The sequence below is a fragment of the Camelina sativa genome, chromosome 12 (genome assembly GCF_030686135.1).
Source record: "Camelina sativa cultivar CO46 ecotype springtype chromosome 12, ASM3068613v1".
In the NCBI taxonomy this organism is placed as follows: Eukaryota; Viridiplantae; Streptophyta; class Magnoliopsida; order Brassicales; family Brassicaceae; genus Camelina; species Camelina sativa.
In genome coordinates, this window is record NC_141891.1 from 30,342,283 (window position 1) to 30,360,999 (window position 18,717).

At 35.0% G+C, this 18,717-nt stretch overlaps 2 protein-coding genes, 1 long non-coding RNA gene and 1 pseudogene across 8 annotated transcripts; 2 read left to right on the forward strand and 2 right to left on the reverse strand.

Moving 5' to 3' along the window:
* The first annotated feature begins 876 nt into the window (after positions 1-876).
* On the forward strand, positions 877-3,589 carry LOC104733846 (CLP protease regulatory subunit CLPX3, mitochondrial-like; annotated as a pseudogene). Its single transcript, XR_015574394.1, has 12 exons — positions 877-957; positions 1,045-1,119; positions 1,205-1,282; positions 1,575-1,631; positions 1,748-1,818; positions 1,901-2,000; positions 2,091-2,200; positions 2,289-2,346; positions 2,463-2,584; positions 2,663-2,831; positions 3,054-3,281; positions 3,372-3,589. The product of XR_015574394.1 is annotated as a CLP protease regulatory subunit CLPX3, mitochondrial-like (transcript).
* A 190-nt stretch (positions 3,590-3,779) lies between these two features.
* On the forward strand, positions 3,780-10,510 carry LOC147931121 (uncharacterized). The gene is made up of 4 exons (XR_015574395.1): positions 3,780-3,922; positions 5,335-5,406; positions 5,508-5,536; positions 10,105-10,510. It is a non-coding gene; the product is annotated as an uncharacterized LOC147931121 (long non-coding RNA).
* A 260-nt stretch (positions 10,511-10,770) lies between these two features.
* Positions 10,771-14,165, reverse strand: LOC104732625 (uncharacterized). Of its 2 annotated transcripts, XM_087478195.1 has the most exons (10): positions 13,918-14,165; positions 13,610-13,845; positions 13,457-13,516; positions 13,318-13,365; positions 12,099-12,231; positions 11,931-12,007; positions 11,579-11,677; positions 11,430-11,500; positions 11,244-11,334; positions 10,771-11,138 (listed from the first exon to the last, which is right to left on the reverse strand). In XM_087478195.1, exons 2-10 carry the CDS (start codon positions 13,832-13,834, stop codon positions 11,028-11,030), a joined length of 915 nt encoding a protein of 304 aa, XP_087334321.1. In that variant the 5' UTR covers positions 13,835-13,845; positions 13,918-14,165; the 3' UTR covers positions 10,771-11,027. The 2 variants fall into 2 exon arrangements, 1 of the variants encoding a protein (XP_087334321.1); XR_015574393.1 differs by lacking the exon at positions 13,918-14,165 and having other exon boundaries at positions 11,914-12,007; positions 13,610-13,908.
* A 180-nt stretch (positions 14,166-14,345) lies between these two features.
* LOC104732626 (pre-mRNA splicing factor SR-like 1) lies at positions 14,346-18,447 on the reverse strand. 4 transcript variants are annotated; one of them, XM_087478194.1, is made up of 6 exons: positions 18,194-18,326; positions 17,701-17,806; positions 17,461-17,606; positions 16,464-16,544; positions 15,940-16,011; positions 14,346-15,262 (listed from the first exon to the last, which is right to left on the reverse strand). In XM_087478194.1, exons 3-6 carry the CDS (start codon positions 17,584-17,586, stop codon positions 14,507-14,509), a joined length of 1,035 nt encoding a protein of 344 aa, XP_087334320.1. In that variant the 5' UTR covers positions 17,587-17,606; positions 17,701-17,806; positions 18,194-18,326; the 3' UTR covers positions 14,346-14,506. The 4 variants fall into 4 exon arrangements, with proteins under 4 accessions (XP_087334320.1, XP_010450490.2, XP_019089366.2 ...); XM_010452188.3 differs by having other exon boundaries at positions 17,461-17,806; positions 18,194-18,447; XM_019233821.2 differs by lacking the exons at positions 17,461-17,606; positions 17,701-17,806; positions 18,194-18,326 and adding an exon at positions 16,900-17,008.
* Positions 18,448-18,717: the final 270 nt, after the last annotated feature.

The following is an 18,717-nucleotide window of genomic DNA, read 5'->3' on the forward strand; positions in this document are numbered from 1 at the left end:
TCGTGTAATCGATCTTATGTCGGTACAGATCTAGGGTTTATGATTGTACTTGAAGGATGCTTGATTCGGCGTTAAACTGGTAGAATCGTCTGGGTTCCTTCTTCTTTTTTTCCTGGTGAATGATTAGATTCGTTCATCATCTTTTTGCGATTTTGGCTTTAGGTTTTCCAGGATTGTCTCCGCATGAAACATTCTTCGAGGTGTGTAAAATCTCTGTTATTACTATCGTATTTGGATGATGTTTGATTCGTTAAGATTTGTTCCTTATCTTTTTGCGATTTTGGTTTCTTAGGGTTTCCAGGATTCTTAATAGTTTGTTCTTGTTTATAGGGTTTGAAGCATCGTTGAGGTATGTAAAACTCTGTCTTCTCGATTCCAATTTCTGTTTTTTTTTTTTTTTTTTTTTTTTTTTTTGGTTTTGTTTTCTGAGTTGTAGATGATTGAAATCGAACAAGAGAACAAACATGTATGATGATAAGCTCTTGTCGATGAGATTTTTTTGCAATTGACAATTCGTTTTGGGATTTTGGAATCAGGATGTGTTTTGTTTCAATAGGATTTCAAAACCTTTTAAATCAGTTGATGATGACGATAATGTAGAATTAGATAAGAGCAGGCTCTGGTATGAACTTGCGTGTTTGTGATCCTATTATATTCTTAACTTCTCACATGCACTCTCCCTGCTGACTCTGACTTGGTTGTTTATTTGATTCTTGAACAATAGGGAAGATTTTATTAGCAAAGACTTTTGCTCGGCTTGTTAATGTTCCTTTTGTCAGGTAAATTCTTGATTCTTTCAATGGCGTTTTGGAATCCAAATTAAACATATTAGGTGTAGCTCCTGGAATATGATTTCATATGTTGCTCTTTGACCTAGTTGTTGTATCATGTATGGTGTCTTTACAGGCTGGTTATGTTGGTGACGATGTTTAATCAATCCTTCATAAGCTATTAACGGTACCACTTCTGACTAAGTCGAGGTTAATATTCCAAGAACACTTTCCATCTTGTTGCATTTCATAAGATTCCTTTATTTACTTGTAGGTCGCTGAGTTCAATGTGCAAGCAGCACAGCAGGGAATAGTCTACATTGATGAAGTTGATAAGATAACCAAGAAGGTCCGTATGCATGACATGATAACTCCTGAACTCAATAAGAATGAAATAATTGGGCTTTATGCTTCCTGGATTCTCTCTTTTGCAGGCTGAGAGTTTAAACATTAGCAGGGATGTTTCTGGTGAAGGTGTCCAACAGGCACTTTTGAAATTACTAGAAGGCACTGTAAGTGGATTGCTTTCGTACACTTTGATGCATCTAATGAATCATTCGTCACTAGACATGAGGCCCTTGCATAGTGAGTTATAGTGAAGTCTCTAGAATTGATCCTCATTAAAAGGTCTTTGCAATATTCCACAGGAGAGACTAAAAAGTTATTAATAAGACATTAATGAACGCGACATCACATAAATTACTAATCCATTTCACATGAAGCTCTTTCTCCAGAAGAGAATTGTTCTGGATTCAAGCTTTGCTTCTTCTGATCATTGGAACTTCTTCTCTCTTTTTTTCCCAGATCGTAAATGTTCCAGGAAATGGAGCAAGGAAGCATCCACGGGGTGACCATATACAGGTTTAGAACTAGTACTTTATCATTGACTTATAATTGTTTAGTTTTATTACGCATCTAAAGGTGTTGTTTGTTCATATCATTCCATTGATATTACTGGACTCTGCTATGATGTACAGATAGACACAAAAGATATTCTCTTTATCTGTGGAGGAGCATTTGTTGACCTTGAAAAGACCATTGTTGATAGGTAATTCATTATGCTTCCTTTTTGTAGAACATACATTAGCGGTTCTGTATTGACTTTGATCAGCATTTAATTGTTATGCCAGACGACAAGACTCATCAATTGGTTTTGGAGCTCCTGTTCGTGCGAACATGGCTACCAGTGGAGTGACCAGTGGTGCATTAACGTTATCTTTGCTAGAATCGGTAATTACTATAAAGATTTTCTTAAGCCTCTGTAAGGCACTTCTCATTCCTGGAAAGAGCTTTAGTTTTGGAATGCTGGCTGCATTTCAGGTTGAGAGTGCCGATCTGACAGCATATGGCCTTATACCGGAGTTTGTAGGACGCTTTCCCATATTAGTTAGTTTGTCAGCTCTAACAGAAGACCAGCTCATTCGGGTAATTTCAAATTTCCCATAGCTTATTTGATTTGTTGCTCCACTACACCTTCTGAATTATAGCTAATATTTCCTTTGTTTTTTCCCTACATAGTATAGAACCCAAAAATGCTCTTGGGAAACAGTACAAAAAACTATTTAGTTTGAACAACGTACGTTCCCTGGAAATATACGCTTACCAAGACTTTGCATGCAAAAAATATTCAGTTTTAAGTTTAACCTTGACCTTTTGGTTCCTGACTGCATGATCTGGTTCAATTTTTTTCAGGTAAAGCTGCATTTTACTGAGAAAGCGCTTGAGATAATTTCCAAGCAAGCAATGGTGAAGAATACAGGTGCGAGGGGACTAAGAGCCTTACTTGAAAGCATTCTTACTGAAGCCATGTTTGAGGTACTTCAGATACCGCAAGTAGTGTTTAGCTCCAAAATGACTCTTGCCTTCACACTTCTTTTTTCGTATTTTTCTCCGATTCCAGATGATAAAAAGGGAGATGAAAGAATCGACGCGGTTATTGTAGATGAGGAATTAACAGGCTCAGAAGCTTCTCGTGGTTGCACAGCAAAATTACTTAAAGGAGACGGGGCTTTTGAGCGGTACCTCAGCGAGAACAAGTCAAAAGATGCTACAGAAGCAACGGTACGACTGTAAAAATCATTTATTGTCTGCTCCTTGAGTCGATATAAACTAGTTCTGTGGCAGTTAATGTCACATATTTACTCTTCTGAAAGTCTGTTGAATAAGAGCAAGTAGTTGTGTTTCTTACCAACACAGCTTGCATATGTTTCTTTTCTACACGTTGAAACTTGTGTTTACACTTGGCTATAATGACTACTCAAACCTGATGGCCGTAATTTGCAGGTTGACGAAAGAGTGGGATCGGCGAGAGCAATGCGGTTGTAAAATATAATGAGAGAAGAAGGGTTTTAACATGCAGAGTTTCTTGATTATTTTGTAAAGAACAGCATTCAGAAGTTTTACAGATCTGATCTAGGTTTTTTTCTTTGTTTTACGGTACTTGGAGGATACTTGATTGGGCGTATAACTGGTAAAATCGTACGAGTTATTTCTACTTCGTCCTGGTGATTGGTTAGATTCGTTCCTCAAACTTGTTTTTACGATTTTTATTTCTTAATAGTTTGTGTCCAGTATTCTTAATAGTTTGTTCTTTGTTTATAGGATTTGAAGCTTGAAGCAATCGTCGAGGTATGTAAAACTCTGTGTTCTCGATTTCAATTTCTGTTTTTGGTTTTGTTTTCTGAGTTGTGGATTATTGAAATCGAACGAGAGAACAAATGTGTATGAACAGCTCTCGTAGATGAGATCGTTTCACAATTGACAATTTTATTGGGATTCTGTAATCAAGATGATTTCAATTTCTGGTTTTTGTTTTTTTTTTTTTGTTGGTTTTGTTTCTGAATTTTGGAGGATTGAAATCGAACTAGAGAACAAGTTCTTTTCGATGAGTTTGTTTCAATAGGATTTCAAAACCTTTTTAATCGTCCTGCAGATTCTTAATCTTGGGATATATTGTGAACAGTTTGGTTTTTGTTTTTGTTTTTTGTTTTTCTTTCAAAACCCAAGAAGATTCATTGACAGACACTAGTCTAATTGTGTTCTGTCAGATTCTTTTTGGGGACATTGTCCCTTGCAAACTGTGAATTGAACTGGCTGGGTAGTGCATGCATGTTGGGAGTTGGAAAAGAGATTTCGATGGGAATGACCTACGGGTAAAAGTCTTAAGACAAAGACTCAATAACACAAAACAGCTCTAAGAGTTGGAATCGGAATGACCTACGGGTTTAAAGTCTTAAGACATCTAAGAGTTTGGTACCCACGGCTTTAAATGGAAATAACTTATGGCTTAGAGAAATTACAAGACATAAGAGCTCTAAGAGTTGGAATTGGAATGACCTACGGGTTAAAAGTCTTAAGACAAAGACTGAAAAGAGCTCTAAGAGTTTGGTACCCACGGCTTTGGATGGAAATAACCTATGGCTTAGAAAAATTACAAGACAAAGAGCAAAGTACAAAGACTAAATAACACAAAAGCTCAAAATTATAAGACAAAAGAGCAAAGTATTAAGACAAAGAGAAATAAAAGAGCTTTGGTACCCACGGCTTTGGATGGAAGGAACCTTTGGCTTAGAAAAATTATAAAAATTATAAGACAAAAGAGCAAAGTCTTGAGACAAAGACTAAATAACACAAAAGAGCTCTAAGAGTTTGGTACCCACGGCTTTGGATGGAAAGAACCTTTGGCTTAGTGAAATTACAAGACAAAGAGCAAAGTACAAAGACTAAATAACACAAAAGCTCAGCTCAAAATTATAAGACAAAAGAGCAAAGTCTTAAGACAAAGAGAAATAAAAGAGCTTTGGTACCCACGGCTTTGGATGGAAGGAACCTTTGGCTTAGAAAAATTATAAGACAAAAGAGCAAAGTCTTAAGACAAAAACTGAATAACACAAAAGAGCTCTAAGAGTTTGGTACCCACGGCTTTGGATGGATAGAACCTTTGGCTTAGTGAAATTATAAGACAAAAGAGCAAAGTCTTAAGATAAAGACTGAATAACACAAAAGAGTTCTGGTACCCACGGCTTTGGATGGAAACAACCTATGGCTTAGAAAAATTATAAGACAAAAGAGCAAAGTCTTAAGACAAAGACTAATTAACAAAAAGGAGCTCTGGTACCCACGGCTTTGGATGGAAAGAACCTATGGCTTAGAAAAACTACAAGACAAAAGAGCAAAGTCTTAAGACAAAGACTGAATAACACAAAATAGCTCTAGTACCCACGGCTTTGGATGGAAACAACCTATGGCTTAGTAAAATTACAAGACAAAAGAGCAAAGTCTTAAGACAAAGACTGAGTAACACAAAAGAGCTCTGGTACCCACGGCTTTGGATGGAAACAACCTATGGCTTAGAAAAAATACATGAGAAAAGAGCAAAGTCTTAAAGACAAAGACTGAACATATTACTGACAGACACACGATTTAAAGAAGTTATAAGACAAAGATATTTGGCAAACCAATTAAAGAGTGTTTAAGCAGAGTGCCATTTAAATAGCTTCAAAAAACAAGGTAAGTAAAGGGGCACTTATGTTCAATGGATACTAACTAATTATGATTTCCTCAGGTATGTGGTTCTGAAGGCCTTCAAATGGACAAACTCTGAGGAGATTACAAGTGTAGCAGACTTCTTTAACAGGTATGTATTTTTAAATTTTTTTTGTAATTAGTTGATTATTTTATGAAAATCACAAGTATGAAACAGAGACGTGAAGTAAATACTAATTTCGATTTGTTCAGGTATGCTTGAAAAACGTGTTCATAATCAGGTATAGACTTTTCTCAACTTGTCTGTGATTAATTGTTATTATCACCTGTGGAAATTACATGTTTAAGTTAACTTATATATCTACGTAACATAAAATATTAGATATGTATATCTAAAACACCATTCTAATTAAAGATGTATCTTTGAATAGTTGTCTTGACAACTTATTGTTGTCATATCCATTGTTAGCTTATTGTGTCTTTCTTTCGGTACTTATGTAACATAGAATTTCTCATATGGGTACTTATTGTAGTCTGTCGGATTGTAGAAACTCATTGTTAACTTATTGTGTCTCTGTTTTGGTACTTATGTATCATAGAATTTATCATTTTATAAATGGAAATGCTCTTGTAGTCTATTGTAGTTTTGAACGTAGATAAGACTCTTGCAAATGATGGTAGTAGTTTGCTTGAATCTTGGGTGTCTTTGTTTGACCTTATGCTCTAAAAACCCTTTTCGATACTAATATAATCTATGTTTTGGTGCTTCTATGTAATATAAGATTTTTTTATTTTATGAAACTGATAGAGATCGTTATTTATTTATACTAAGTACTATCTTAATTAGACTTGATAAAGTCATATGATTTGTTTCCGTTTCTATATTAGGTTTCTCTTTAAATAAAGAGCTTAGGTTTTAGAGAAGACAGGTTAGTTAGACAAAAAAATTATTTTGTTAGGATTGGACAAGGGTTTTCGATCCTTGAAGGGAGAGCTTGTCTCTTTGTTTATCTTTCTTTTTTTTTTTATAAAATCAGTTATATTTCTCATCTTTCCTAGCCTTGTGACTTTTAACTTCATCAGAAATGGATGCATTTTGTAGTTGCTTATAGGTATGGTATTTTGACGTTCATGAGACTCATGTAGATGATTGTAGTAATTTCCTTGAATCTTGAATGTCTACGTTTGCGTTATGTTTTAAAGTCTAAACTCTTGGTGATTGACATATTGGCATTATTAACAGATGAATTAGTGTGTTAAGATTCTATAAATTTACATGTTGGCTTAGTCTTTACTATACAATGATTGATGATTGAAATGATCTCTGTTATGGTAGTAGGTCTGCTCTTAGTCTTACATAATTGATGCAGCATGTAAATCAATTGAATCACTAGAATGTTATTGGTTTGTTTGTTTGACTAACACTTTCTATGATTCATGTCAAAATCAGAAATTAATTCATTTTGTAGGCGTGTGGAATACTTGCCTTGTTCTTTCTCTGTTTTTTAGGTCGACTTAATGTATTCTATGTCTATTATTTCTATAATAGCTGTTAGACTTGGATATTCTTGACATTCAACTGTGTATTAATTACCAGTTATCTATGTTTTGGTGCTACTATGTAACATAAGGTTTCTCATTTTTTGAAATGGATGTTTCCTTGTAGTAGATATATTTATTTCAACGTACATGAGACTCCTGCAAATGATAATAATAGTTTCTATGAATCTTGAATGCCTTTCTGTTTGTGAAACTCTTAGTGATTGATATTTTGGTATTCTGCATTATTAACCGATGATTAATGTGTTAGATTCTATAAATTGTATCACTTACCTTGAGTCTTTACTACAAAATGAATGAGAATATTTCTGTGATGGTAACAGTGTATTGATGGAGCTTGGAAATATGTTGAAACAGTAGAATGTGGAATGCATAAATTTTCTTTTCTTTCAGTAACACTTTCTAAATGTATTCTATATCCAATATTTCATTTCCGGTTCTAGATTGCTATAATAGTTTTTAGACTTCCAAGTTCTTAACTCTCTACTTTAGTACAAAGGTTTATGTAAACAATCCAGTCTTATACTCTTATGTTTGATACTAGGCATAGGACAGCATATACATGTCTCTTTTGATTTGTGTTTGGTTTGTTTGTTTGAATAACACCTTCTATGATTGATGACAAAATCAGAAATTAGTTCACGTTTATCATCTCATTGTAGGCATGTGAAACATATGCTTTGTTCGTCTATGTTGTTTAGGGTATCTAATATTTTGTTTCGTAGTTTGCTATAATAGTTTTTAGACTTAGAAGTTCTTAAATCTCTACTTTAGTACAAAGGTTTATGTAAAAAATCCATTCTTAGACTATCCTCATTGGTTTTGTTTCTTAAGTTATTTTTTAATAATATAAAGGAAGGTATCAGGTAAGAAACGTTTCCAACATTCCTTATATTAGAAACGTCTCTTTGATTTGTTGAAAAATATTACTTATTTTATTATTATTTTGGTCTAAGGACAATTCTAAGAAACTCCTTACAAATACCAATGAGGACAGTCTTATACTCTTATGTTTGTTACTAGGCAAAGTACAGAGTATACATGTCTCTTTTGAAATGTTTCTAAGAGACATATCATTAATTGCTAAACTAAAGATTTCATGTGTTGAGGCAGTACGACTATATATAGAACCTTTCAATATATCTTGCATTTTTTGTCTATCTCCACTTTTGATTTTCGAATTGTGCACCAATAATGATATGATTATTGTGTTATTCTAGAAACTGTATCAGTCGATTTGCTTTTTTTTTATTACAATACATTGATTGAAAATATCCCTGCTATGGTGTATTTGTGTCTATCATTTGGTCTATTGAATCATGTGTGTTTTTATTTACGAAGTGCAATAGATATTTCTGGAATTCCTTACCATACCTTTATGTTTCTATAACAGTTCTATGATTGATGACTTAATGTTAAAATCAAGAAATCAGCAGACAATTTTGTCATTCCCATTGTAGTGTGTTATAACTGATCTTCTCTGTTATTTAGATAAACTAAATGTGTTTTTAGATTTGGTCATACTCTAACATGTTTTATTAATCCAATTTTATGTTTGTTACTAGGCATTATGCAAAGTAGCCGATTGAGTTAAACTTATAATTATAGAGCATTATAGTTGATTGTTTGTCAGTGGACATTGGATTTCACTGTTATTTTTGTTCATAAACAATTTTTTTGGTATTTGTTTTTTGTATATAGCTTTGTGTTAGAGTACTAATATACTTATAGAGCATTATAGTTGTAACGTTCATAAGATTTGTCTGGTGTATATATCTCTTACGTTTTGGTTGGTTGTCTTTTGACCATTTTTTTTGGCTGATACCATCTTAAATTTTGCTTCTCGATAATTGAGTTATTTTGCATGATAAGTTAATGTTAACTTTGTATGTTTATCCTAAATTACACCATTAATTGAACTTTCAGTGTTGTCTATGATTTGTATGTGTGTGTTTTGATTTAGTATGTGTATGTTTCGATTGAACCCGGCTTGAATCTTATGTTTCCATTGCATAGAGTGTTACGTGATTGAACTTAATAACTTGGACACTATTTTACTATTAAAAAAAAACAAATACACAAGTTGTGTAACACAACTGACCAACTTAACAAACATAAACGTTACCAACAAAAACAAAACCAAAATTACACATAATAGCACAATTTCACCCTCAAACCCAGAACCAAAAACACCTATATGAATGGACCTAAGACAAACTGTTCCAAAAGTTTTCGACTACAAGACCATATGACGTGATCTTTCAAAGCTAATTCCTTTTCCTATCACTTTCGTCAAGGGATCCAAATTAAAGCTAATTCACAGGGGAAAAGTCTTCATATGATGTGTCGTGGTCTTTCAAGTACTTCAGATTGATCATCGATAACCACAATTCATATGATATTACGTATTGATGCAAACGTCATGGTTTCTTTTCTTTTCATTTGAAAGATGGAACTTTCCCCTTTGGTACTCTAACAGAAAGAATTAAACGTGGAGCCATATTACACACGTACTATGCACGTACAGGATATGATTCAGAACATATCAATCCAAATACTTGCATTTAGGAAAATTTAATATTCTCTCCATATTAATTTTAGATTCATATATATATCGTTCTGAGATATTTGGTTTACTTAAAAAAGATTGGTAAAATTATAATAGACTATTTCATTTGATAAAAGAAAATGAGCGGTAATCATATGTTAAAACGATACAATTATATTGGAATGAAGGGTATATATGGGGCTAATATATAATTCGAGTTTGGTTGATTTATTATTTTTATTCTATTACAAATATATTATATATACATTGAAAGATATTCCAGTTTCAGAATTAGTATTTCTTTTCTTTTGTTTGGTATTGAGTTTGAGCTTTCATATTGAACAAATAATGCCAGATAAGATTCATATGTTAGGTTTTACTTGAATCAACTCAACTTATCAAAACTAAATACAAGTACTTATAAATACATTTTTTTGTCACAAAAAAAAAAAAAAATACTTAACATTACATTATACATTAACTCACTCTTTTATGGAAAGAAAACCTCAATTAAAATGATCTGACTTTAATAAAATCCCCTTAAAAATGATTACAAAAGAAAATAAAGAACATGGCTAAACAAAAAGTTATCAACAAGAAGTGTTAAGAACTTAACTGTTTGAGGTGAACAATCATATATGAGAGAGATTGCTCTATCATCATCATCATCTCGAAGATGATCTTCTTTTTCTTCTACTTCAGAATCATTGTTGTTTCGATGATCTTCTTCTTCTTCGTCAGGGTCTGACTAGAGAACGAAGCTTGCACAGCTTTTTCCAAATCCAGCTGCCTGGGGAGGTAGGATTTAACTCCCAGAAATTTTGATTCCCAATTAAGTGTTGTCTCACCCACGAAACCCAAAGAGAACCAGCTGCAGAGAATAGTAACCAGATAAGCTTAAGAGCCAGAACCTTGTTCTAGTCTGCTAACCTTTTCAATCCAAGACCACCACTCTCTCTCGAAGAACAAACAATATCACATACAATTTTTGCGCCCCTAGCAGAGTTAGGAGCCCCCTTCGAAAGAAAGGCATTGCACATTTGTTCTAATCCATATATTTTGTTACTCAACAATCCGCATGCAACAATGCATATATCAAAACAATAAAATAAAGTTCGTCTATTGTCTATAAAGTTGTATAACTCAAGTTGCGCATGTTATAACACAATACTTTATTTTATTGTTTTGATATATGCATTATTGCATGCGGATTGTTGAGTAACAAAATATATGGATTAGACGATTAATTTTATGAATTATATAGGTTAATTGATCATTCGTATTTCATATTCCGAGACTTGGAAGTAAACATACATTCACCTATTCTTTCAACAAAGCCTAAACAAAAGCCTAACCTCCATAAATTCTGGAAGTGAGATGCCATATATATGCGGAGAGAAATTAACCTTTTGCATGTAGGTATCACAAACTTCATTAACAAATATTTCATTTTCTCTACAAGATATATTATATACACTCAACCCATTCCACAGATTAACGCAAAAGTAGGCAGGAAAAAAAGTAGAAAAGTTTCCCATAGTAGATACAATATTTAACCCTGAACATGAGTGTGTGTGTATTAGAGACCACCTCGAAAAGATTATGATTCTTACAAAGGTTTTGTATAAGCTGTCTGAAACGGAAGCGTCTAATCATCAAGGGATTCACTCGTTCTCTGATGAAAGTTGCTTAGCGAGTAGGATAAGCCCAGCTGTTGTGAAGCCTGACAAGACTGTTGAGGCATAAAACAGAGCTAGAAGAGACCCTCTCAAAGACTGCCCAGAAGAACAACAACATGCCAAAATGTTATATAACAAATCCTCTACTTCCACTATATGATGAGAATCAAAGTATAGGGTTAGAACGTTTGATCCACCAACCTTTCCGATCACCAGTGCATTGTCATTTGCATACTGTAATGAGTTCTCTGGTATGTTTTGGATCCCCTGACTGATTTTCCATGAAAGTATCCTGTTTCAACCGAGATGAGGTGTTTTTTTTTCAATGTTGTTACAGAGTGTGATACACAGTTTCTTGAAAAGAATTAACAAGCTTTCTACACATACCCATAGATGAATGCAATGGCAGCTCCAGTGTATGCTTTCTGTGGAGTCACAGCAACCTGAAGGTCCCCAAACTGCAGTTTTAAACAAAAAAAATTATCATCTGCAAAATAACTTCAGCTGACGTACAAGGGGAAAAATCTATTATTTACCTTAAATATCTTTGTTCCTGAGTTGGTTTCATTATTGACTGGAACAGATGATGTATTTGCAGATAGGACTTTTCCAGTTGAAATCATCGCTTTAGCAATCTGCGAGTTCTCAGAGATGTTAGTTATGTAGACAAGTACCAAGGGCATGAATGATTACATAGACGAACAATTGATTTTAGAATTGTGGGTTTTGGCAGTTAAGTCTAACAAGTATACAGGTGGTCTGACTAACATTTGATTAAAGTATGCAAACAGTTTCTATTTAGATGTCACTTACATTTACATGTTCACCCAATATACAAAATCAAACAATCAGTAGAAGAAACCACACCTACATTTGAGATTCAAGTACCTTCTGTAATTCACCTTGACCATATTGTCCCATCCCCTGGAACCTTTTACCTGCAGATATAAGACGTCTCCCAAAGGCTGAACAAAAAAGAAGTTAAAATGAGTAATGATTACAAGAGTAGATCTAGAAAGATGTGTAGCTAGATACTAGGGGTGTACTTCTTGTTACCTGATTTGTTACCATCTGTTAATGAAATTTCCAGTTCGGGAAGTTTCTCCACTAAACTACGACAAGTTGATGCGTCAGCTTGTTCCCAAGCACGGGACAGATTCAGTAATGTCTCCCCAAGCTCTTGACCACACTACAAATAGATTTGAGAAGTTGCAATTATAAGTAATGTCTCCCCAAGCTCTTGACCACACTACAGGCGTGTATTAAACACTACAAAGACTCAAGATCCTCTCATCGTCTTTAATCAATTCCAAAGGGCATAGCGCCAATGGCAAAGAAGATAAACAAGTTCTCGAATAGGAAGAGAAGACTAGGAATCTAAGTCAAAAGAGATATTAGTCAACTGACAAGTGATATGAGGCAGAATGGAAGAAGACACACATGCTTTAAAAAGTTGCTTAAGATAAAAAGCGATGATAGAAGTAAAGATCCAAGGTAGGTACCTTAAGATGCACAGTGAATACTGAATAGTATATGAAGAATAAAGAAAACCCCATTTAAGGAAACAACACTAATCCTGTGGAAGGGATTCCAATAGGCAAACACTATTTCAAGTCTGACGAATGGTGAGGGTGGGATTTGAAAAGTTTAGCTGAACATCAACAAAGGCGTGTAGGAAGGTATCAGCGGGAAGAAAATAACAATGACCTATGCTGGACTAGAACAATAAAGCTAAGACTATGATGTTTCAATGCAAGTAAATGATCATTAACTGTCTAAAGGTGTACATCAGTGTTATGATTTAGGTACCTAGTCTCCTAGTGGCTAAAGTTATACATAATTATGTCTGTAGATTAAGATATCAGAAGAATGGAGTGGCCATTTCTTCCTCTGCAAATATATATCTTTAGTTTCTAGTAGAACAAGTAAAGCATAAACACATACATGACGACATTCCCTCCAAAATTCTTATTTATATGAAAGATGAATAAGGAAGAAAACAGATTATGCTACAATACAGATGAAAATGAAACATAGAATGCTATTAGGCTGTCACAGATGTAGAAATATAAAATTGCAAAATATTGTGGTTTAGGGATGGGGCTCTGAGGCTGCAACAAAAGAAGGATCATACACAAGTAGTTCAATTCCATGAATGTCACATAAGAGATCACAGAGATGGAATAGTAAGGTCACAAGAATTGAGGCTACAGAGTTGGTCAATGGAAGTGATTACTTAGCACTAAGAAGTTTATGTGGAGAAAGAGGAACTAACCTCATCGATGATGGGTCCATTGGAGAGATCAAAAGCAGCATCATTTAACTGCAAAAGAAAAAAACAAAACTCACCACATAAGAACATGTTGCTAAAATCACAAAATCGAGTTTTTTTTAAGCACTGAGAGCTTACTTACATCGAGACGAAGGTCCTTTGGTAACTGCTGGAAGTAATCTGATGGAAGATCAAAACACTTCTGCAACAACACACACACAAAGACACACTTCATAACCCATTAAGCAAAAAAAAAAAAACTCATATCTGAATTTTTAAAACCAGTTTCACTTACAGAGAGTTGTAGAAGAAGGGATTTCGAACTTGTTTCTGTTTCTAGAGGCTGATCAATAGAATCTGATTCCGTAAGAGCGAATCGGAGAGTCAATGATTTCGAAAGATTGTGACTTTTCGAGTTACTAGGTTTAAAGGATGACGAAAAATGAAAACTTGGCTGAGAAAAGAAGAGCTTTGAAGAAGAGAGGCTGTGTAGAGGTCGAAGGAGATGAAGAGAAGCCATTTTCAGTGTTCCTGAGAAAACCCAAAAATGGAAAACATCAAAATCAAATCAATGGAAAAAAAAAAAAAAAAAAAGACAAATACCTTTAAAAATTGAACAAAACTGTGGTCTGAAACTCAACCAGAAAAAAAAAAACAGAACGGGCGAGAGATCCACGTGAGCAACACGTGCGTCTTCATCAGTACTAGAAATGTGGCTTTGGGCTTTTCAATACTCTGAGCACTTTGAACATGCAAACGATGATTTCCATTTAGCCCACATATCTCCTGACCACCCAAGAAACTTCATCTCTCCTGCAACTTCCTCCATCAACTTTCTTCATATTGCCCTGCAATTTCCAGAGCATTATTTTGACAAACAACTTATCAAACCATGGAGCCTTTCCATCTATGGGATTTAAATGTTGAATGAGAAGTTGATTTGGTTAATCAATTTTATCTTGTTGACAATTACTGATTCAATTATTCCAAGGGAAACACATAATATGTAAGAAACTCAAAAAGACAGCACAAGTCTAAAGACATTGATGATAAAGACCAATTCTAAAACTGTAATTTCAGGCATATAACAAATAGTTTGCTGGAAATCAAAACAGTACAGTAATACAGCATGCATCATCCTACAGAATAGAAGCATTTAAAATCCACAGTTTTAGTTTTTTTTTGTTCTTTTTCACCTCCAAGAGGAACCACCAAGCTTAATCACTTCTTCTGAACTTGAATCTCTCCTTGTTCCAAATCCTTCATCCCCTTTCTGACTACTTGCGTCTCCGTATAAATCTTTTAGCTTTGCAAGATTGCTGTTTACAGTCACAGCTTTCTCCTTGTTGCTACTATCTCTTCTTGGAGTTGGTTCACGCTCAATTTGCACACTCCTGCTCCTACTTCGGCTTCTGCTCCGGCTTCTCCGGTCATGTCTGCTTCTATCATCATCATCATAATCTCTGCGTCTACCCCTACTATCATAGTCTCGCCTCGATCTCCTATCATCACCATAATCCCTCTCCCTTTCTCTGTATCTGTCTCTCTCCCTCTCCCTGTCTCTCTCTCCGTCCCTTTCGCGGTCTTTCTCCCTCTCTCTATCCCGCTGTCTATCTGAGTCTCTGTCAGAATAATAGTCTCGGCTCTGGCTCCTACGTGGGGACCGAGCCTGTGGTTCATCGCCTCCATTTCTATCATAACCAGACGGTGGAGGACGACGAACAGGAGAAGAGCCTCTGGTGGAAGCACGATGAGGTGCACGTTGACCAAATGAAACAGAGAGAGATGCTTTTACTGATGGAGGACGACGAGCAGTGTCGTCAGAGCCACGACTCATGTCTCCGGTTGACCCAGAAGGTTTAGTTGGCAGATTCATCTTCTCAAGATTTGATACAATCTGGCGCATGACAGGAACAGGTATACGAGGAAACAATGTATCAAAGTAGTACTGCAAGAAAACCAACAACAGCAAGTCAGATTCAGGAAGTGACATCAGGGAGACATTAAAGTATCAAATTGCTCAAAAATGTGCATATATAAATGACTACTAATAAAACACCTTTTACGGTCATGCTAATGGATAATATACTAAAACAAATATTGAATACATATTCACTGGTACACAACCCTATTTCGTATGTTTAAATCAAGACTTCACTTTAATGCTAAAATGAAGTAAATTCTTATAGCAGATAATTACCAAACGAAAAACATAGCTTAGGATCATCTTAACGAAAAGTAGCAGGGTATACCAATCTAATGAAATGTTCACACTACCAGACCTTAGATATCAAAGACCATTATCAAATGGTAAGTAAGAACAATTTAAACAAGCAGCTATGTCACTAAAAGAGTGCTTATACTTTCCTGACAAGAAAACTAACAGCACAGCAAAACCAATAAAGTACCAAGAATTTATAAATCGTCACACAGCCTCTCACCGACGAATCAAAGGTATTGTCTCAATATAAACTTCAAATTCTCAGTATAAAAACTATTCATTTTAAGACCCATGAGCAACCCAGGATGCATCCAAGTCTACCCCAGCCAGAAACACTTTTTCCATGGATCAATTCATAGAAGACATGAAAATTTGAGTTTGTATTATAACAGCTTGTGACTTACCAGTCCAAGTAGCAAATCACGTATATAAACACCCATTGTCGTCATCCGTCCATTTGATCCTGGTGAAAACTCCTGAAGGCAAAATATATAAGTATTCACGTTAAACTTGTATACCAATGCAGAGCCATGTTCAAACAAATCGAGTGTGTTTTATGATAACAACATGAACCCACGACACAAATTAGCTACGCAGTAGGCCACATTTCCCCCACAAATCCTTAAAAAGACCCATGGATCTCCATGACAGTCCACCCAAAAAGTACGAATTCAAATCCCCTATAATTGTACCTATTAGGTCAGTGACATACTCTACTCTATGGTTCCAAACTTTGTTGTCTGATTATCTAAGTAAGAATACTAAGTTACGAACAAGAGCTATAGTGATGCTAGACTGACACAGCAGCTTTAATGCACCCAGATGCATGAATAGGCAATTGCGTATGGTGTTTCGTGAGAACTGGATATTGTAAATAATGCTATCATTGTATGGTACTTTCAGAACATACATAATTAAAAATGCTTACCTCATCATCTTTAATGTATGGTTCATACCATGTCCACAACGTCTTTGCATCTGCAACATATCTTAAATAAAGGAATCCAACCTGCACATTAAAATCTCTGCGGTCAGATCAAAAGCAATGAACATGGAAAAACAGATCAGACCAAGTTATAACATGGAAACCGCAAAGCAAATGAAGTAGGTAAGAAGTTGAAAAAACATCGCCATAAAATGCAAGACAAGCATAATTTCAAGTAACCCAAGGAAGAATGTAAGCACTATCTCACTAAAAAGAAAATACTTCCTGTAGATGCTAAAACGTTATCAGGAACATCAGTGCCCAACTAAGAGTAGTATCATAGACAAATTATTAGTCACATTCGCTAGTTTATCTACTGTTAGATAGGCAGAGAGGTGATCCTAGAGAGACAGAGTAGCTAAAATAGAACACCTCAAACCTTGATTTGCAGATACTGCTAGCAAAGAAAGGTCTTATTTATTTTGGTGGGAACTCTCAGCAACTCTAAGAGAGAATGACATCCCAACTTTGTTTGTAGATGTGAAAATCTGTTATGAAAACACGAGAACAATTATGTGTACGCTCATACCTTCAATACGGGATGAGAGAAGAATAGTTTCAGATGGAACCCAGAGGTAAAGAATGCTATTACCTGACTGTAAAAGGCTCTATGAGAAACACCTACCTTTTCCGGGTTAAAATTGACTAAGAGGAATTAAGAATATAACTCGGCTGGTAAAAAGTAACAGGATGAACAGGTATTGGAACAAACAGCACACAATGTTAGATTTCTAGATGTTACTGAAAATCAAAAAGAAGCCAGAAGATGGAAAGACATATATCTAGATTCTACAGAGAAAACCAAAAAAGAAAAGGTTATAGCATCACGCTAGCTCATACTTTATCATGTATCCATATAAATTCCACCTCACATATGCTCTACTAGTTCAATAATGCAAAAATATATATATATATATATATGGTTAAGAGATTCACCTACCGCTCTAATATAAGGCGAATCTGTGTGCTTCAACAGCCCATGCATCTGCTTCACTGTCAGTTTCATGGTAAAGAATTTGTAAAGAAGACAATATGCTGTTGAAGGACCACGGCAATTCCCACCCATCCACGGCTCCACATGATTAACTTGGTTGTAGATTTCATCAATTACCTCATGATAAGTCTTTAAACCATAGAGCTCTTTGAAATAGTCAGAAGAAAGAATGTTCATCGAAAGAACCTTTTCCAATAGTGACTCGTATGCCCTTCCATTTGTCTGTATCTCCGCCATGTTTTACGGAAAAATACTGAGAGATGCAAAAAAAAAGCCTACGAGCCAAAACAACCTGAAACAGAAATTCTCTCAACACATTAGGAAATACAATTTGTACCCATACATACAAAAACAAGAACAAATCCTGAAAACCCAACAAAAACAAACTAATAATCACCGAATTAAAAAACCTAGATTTCATACGAAACCCTAGAAATCGCCGAAGCAATAACTACGTCAACCTCGAAATTAAACCGTAAAGGAGTTCAATTTCGTCAACCCCAGATAATAAAAAGTGGAATTTGATATCAATTTCTTAAGGAAGAAGCAAAATCAAATCGATCAGGATAAGGAACAAGTCGAATCTGTGTATCAATCGGTTTTAAAAACAATCGTAAAAGCAAAACGAACTTAATTATCGAGAAGCTTACGAAAATCGAAATAAATAGAAGAGATAAACCTGAAATTTTGCGAACTGTGCTGGCGATTACAGGATTCAAGCTCGAGAGGAAGAGGACACCAAAAGAGCCCTAGAAACGGCGATCTTGTATTCTCTCTCGTGTGTCTGAGTTTTCAGATATCAGCGGCTTCCACATTTAATTGGGAAACTTTCAAATATGACCTCATATTATCACGTATTTTCACATGTTACCCGAATATTAAAATATTTACAATCTTTGAAGTTTTTTTTTTTTTTTAATCCCTAATCTTCACAAAAGAACTTCTATCTAGTGTAGTCCGTAGTTTTGTATTGATGTATATTGATGAAAGAATTTGATTGGTGTGAAAAAAGATGAGTTTTGTACGACAATTCAAAACGACAGTCAATTAAAACGAACAAAGTTGTAGACTTGAGCATTTCGCTAAGCCTCGGGTAGTAGGCTCGTCTTCATTCAGTCGGTGGGATGAGTTCAGAGAAACTTGAGCATTTGATACGTCTTGTTCTTTGTGGAGGTCATGGAGGCAGTGCAGGCGGGCGAATGA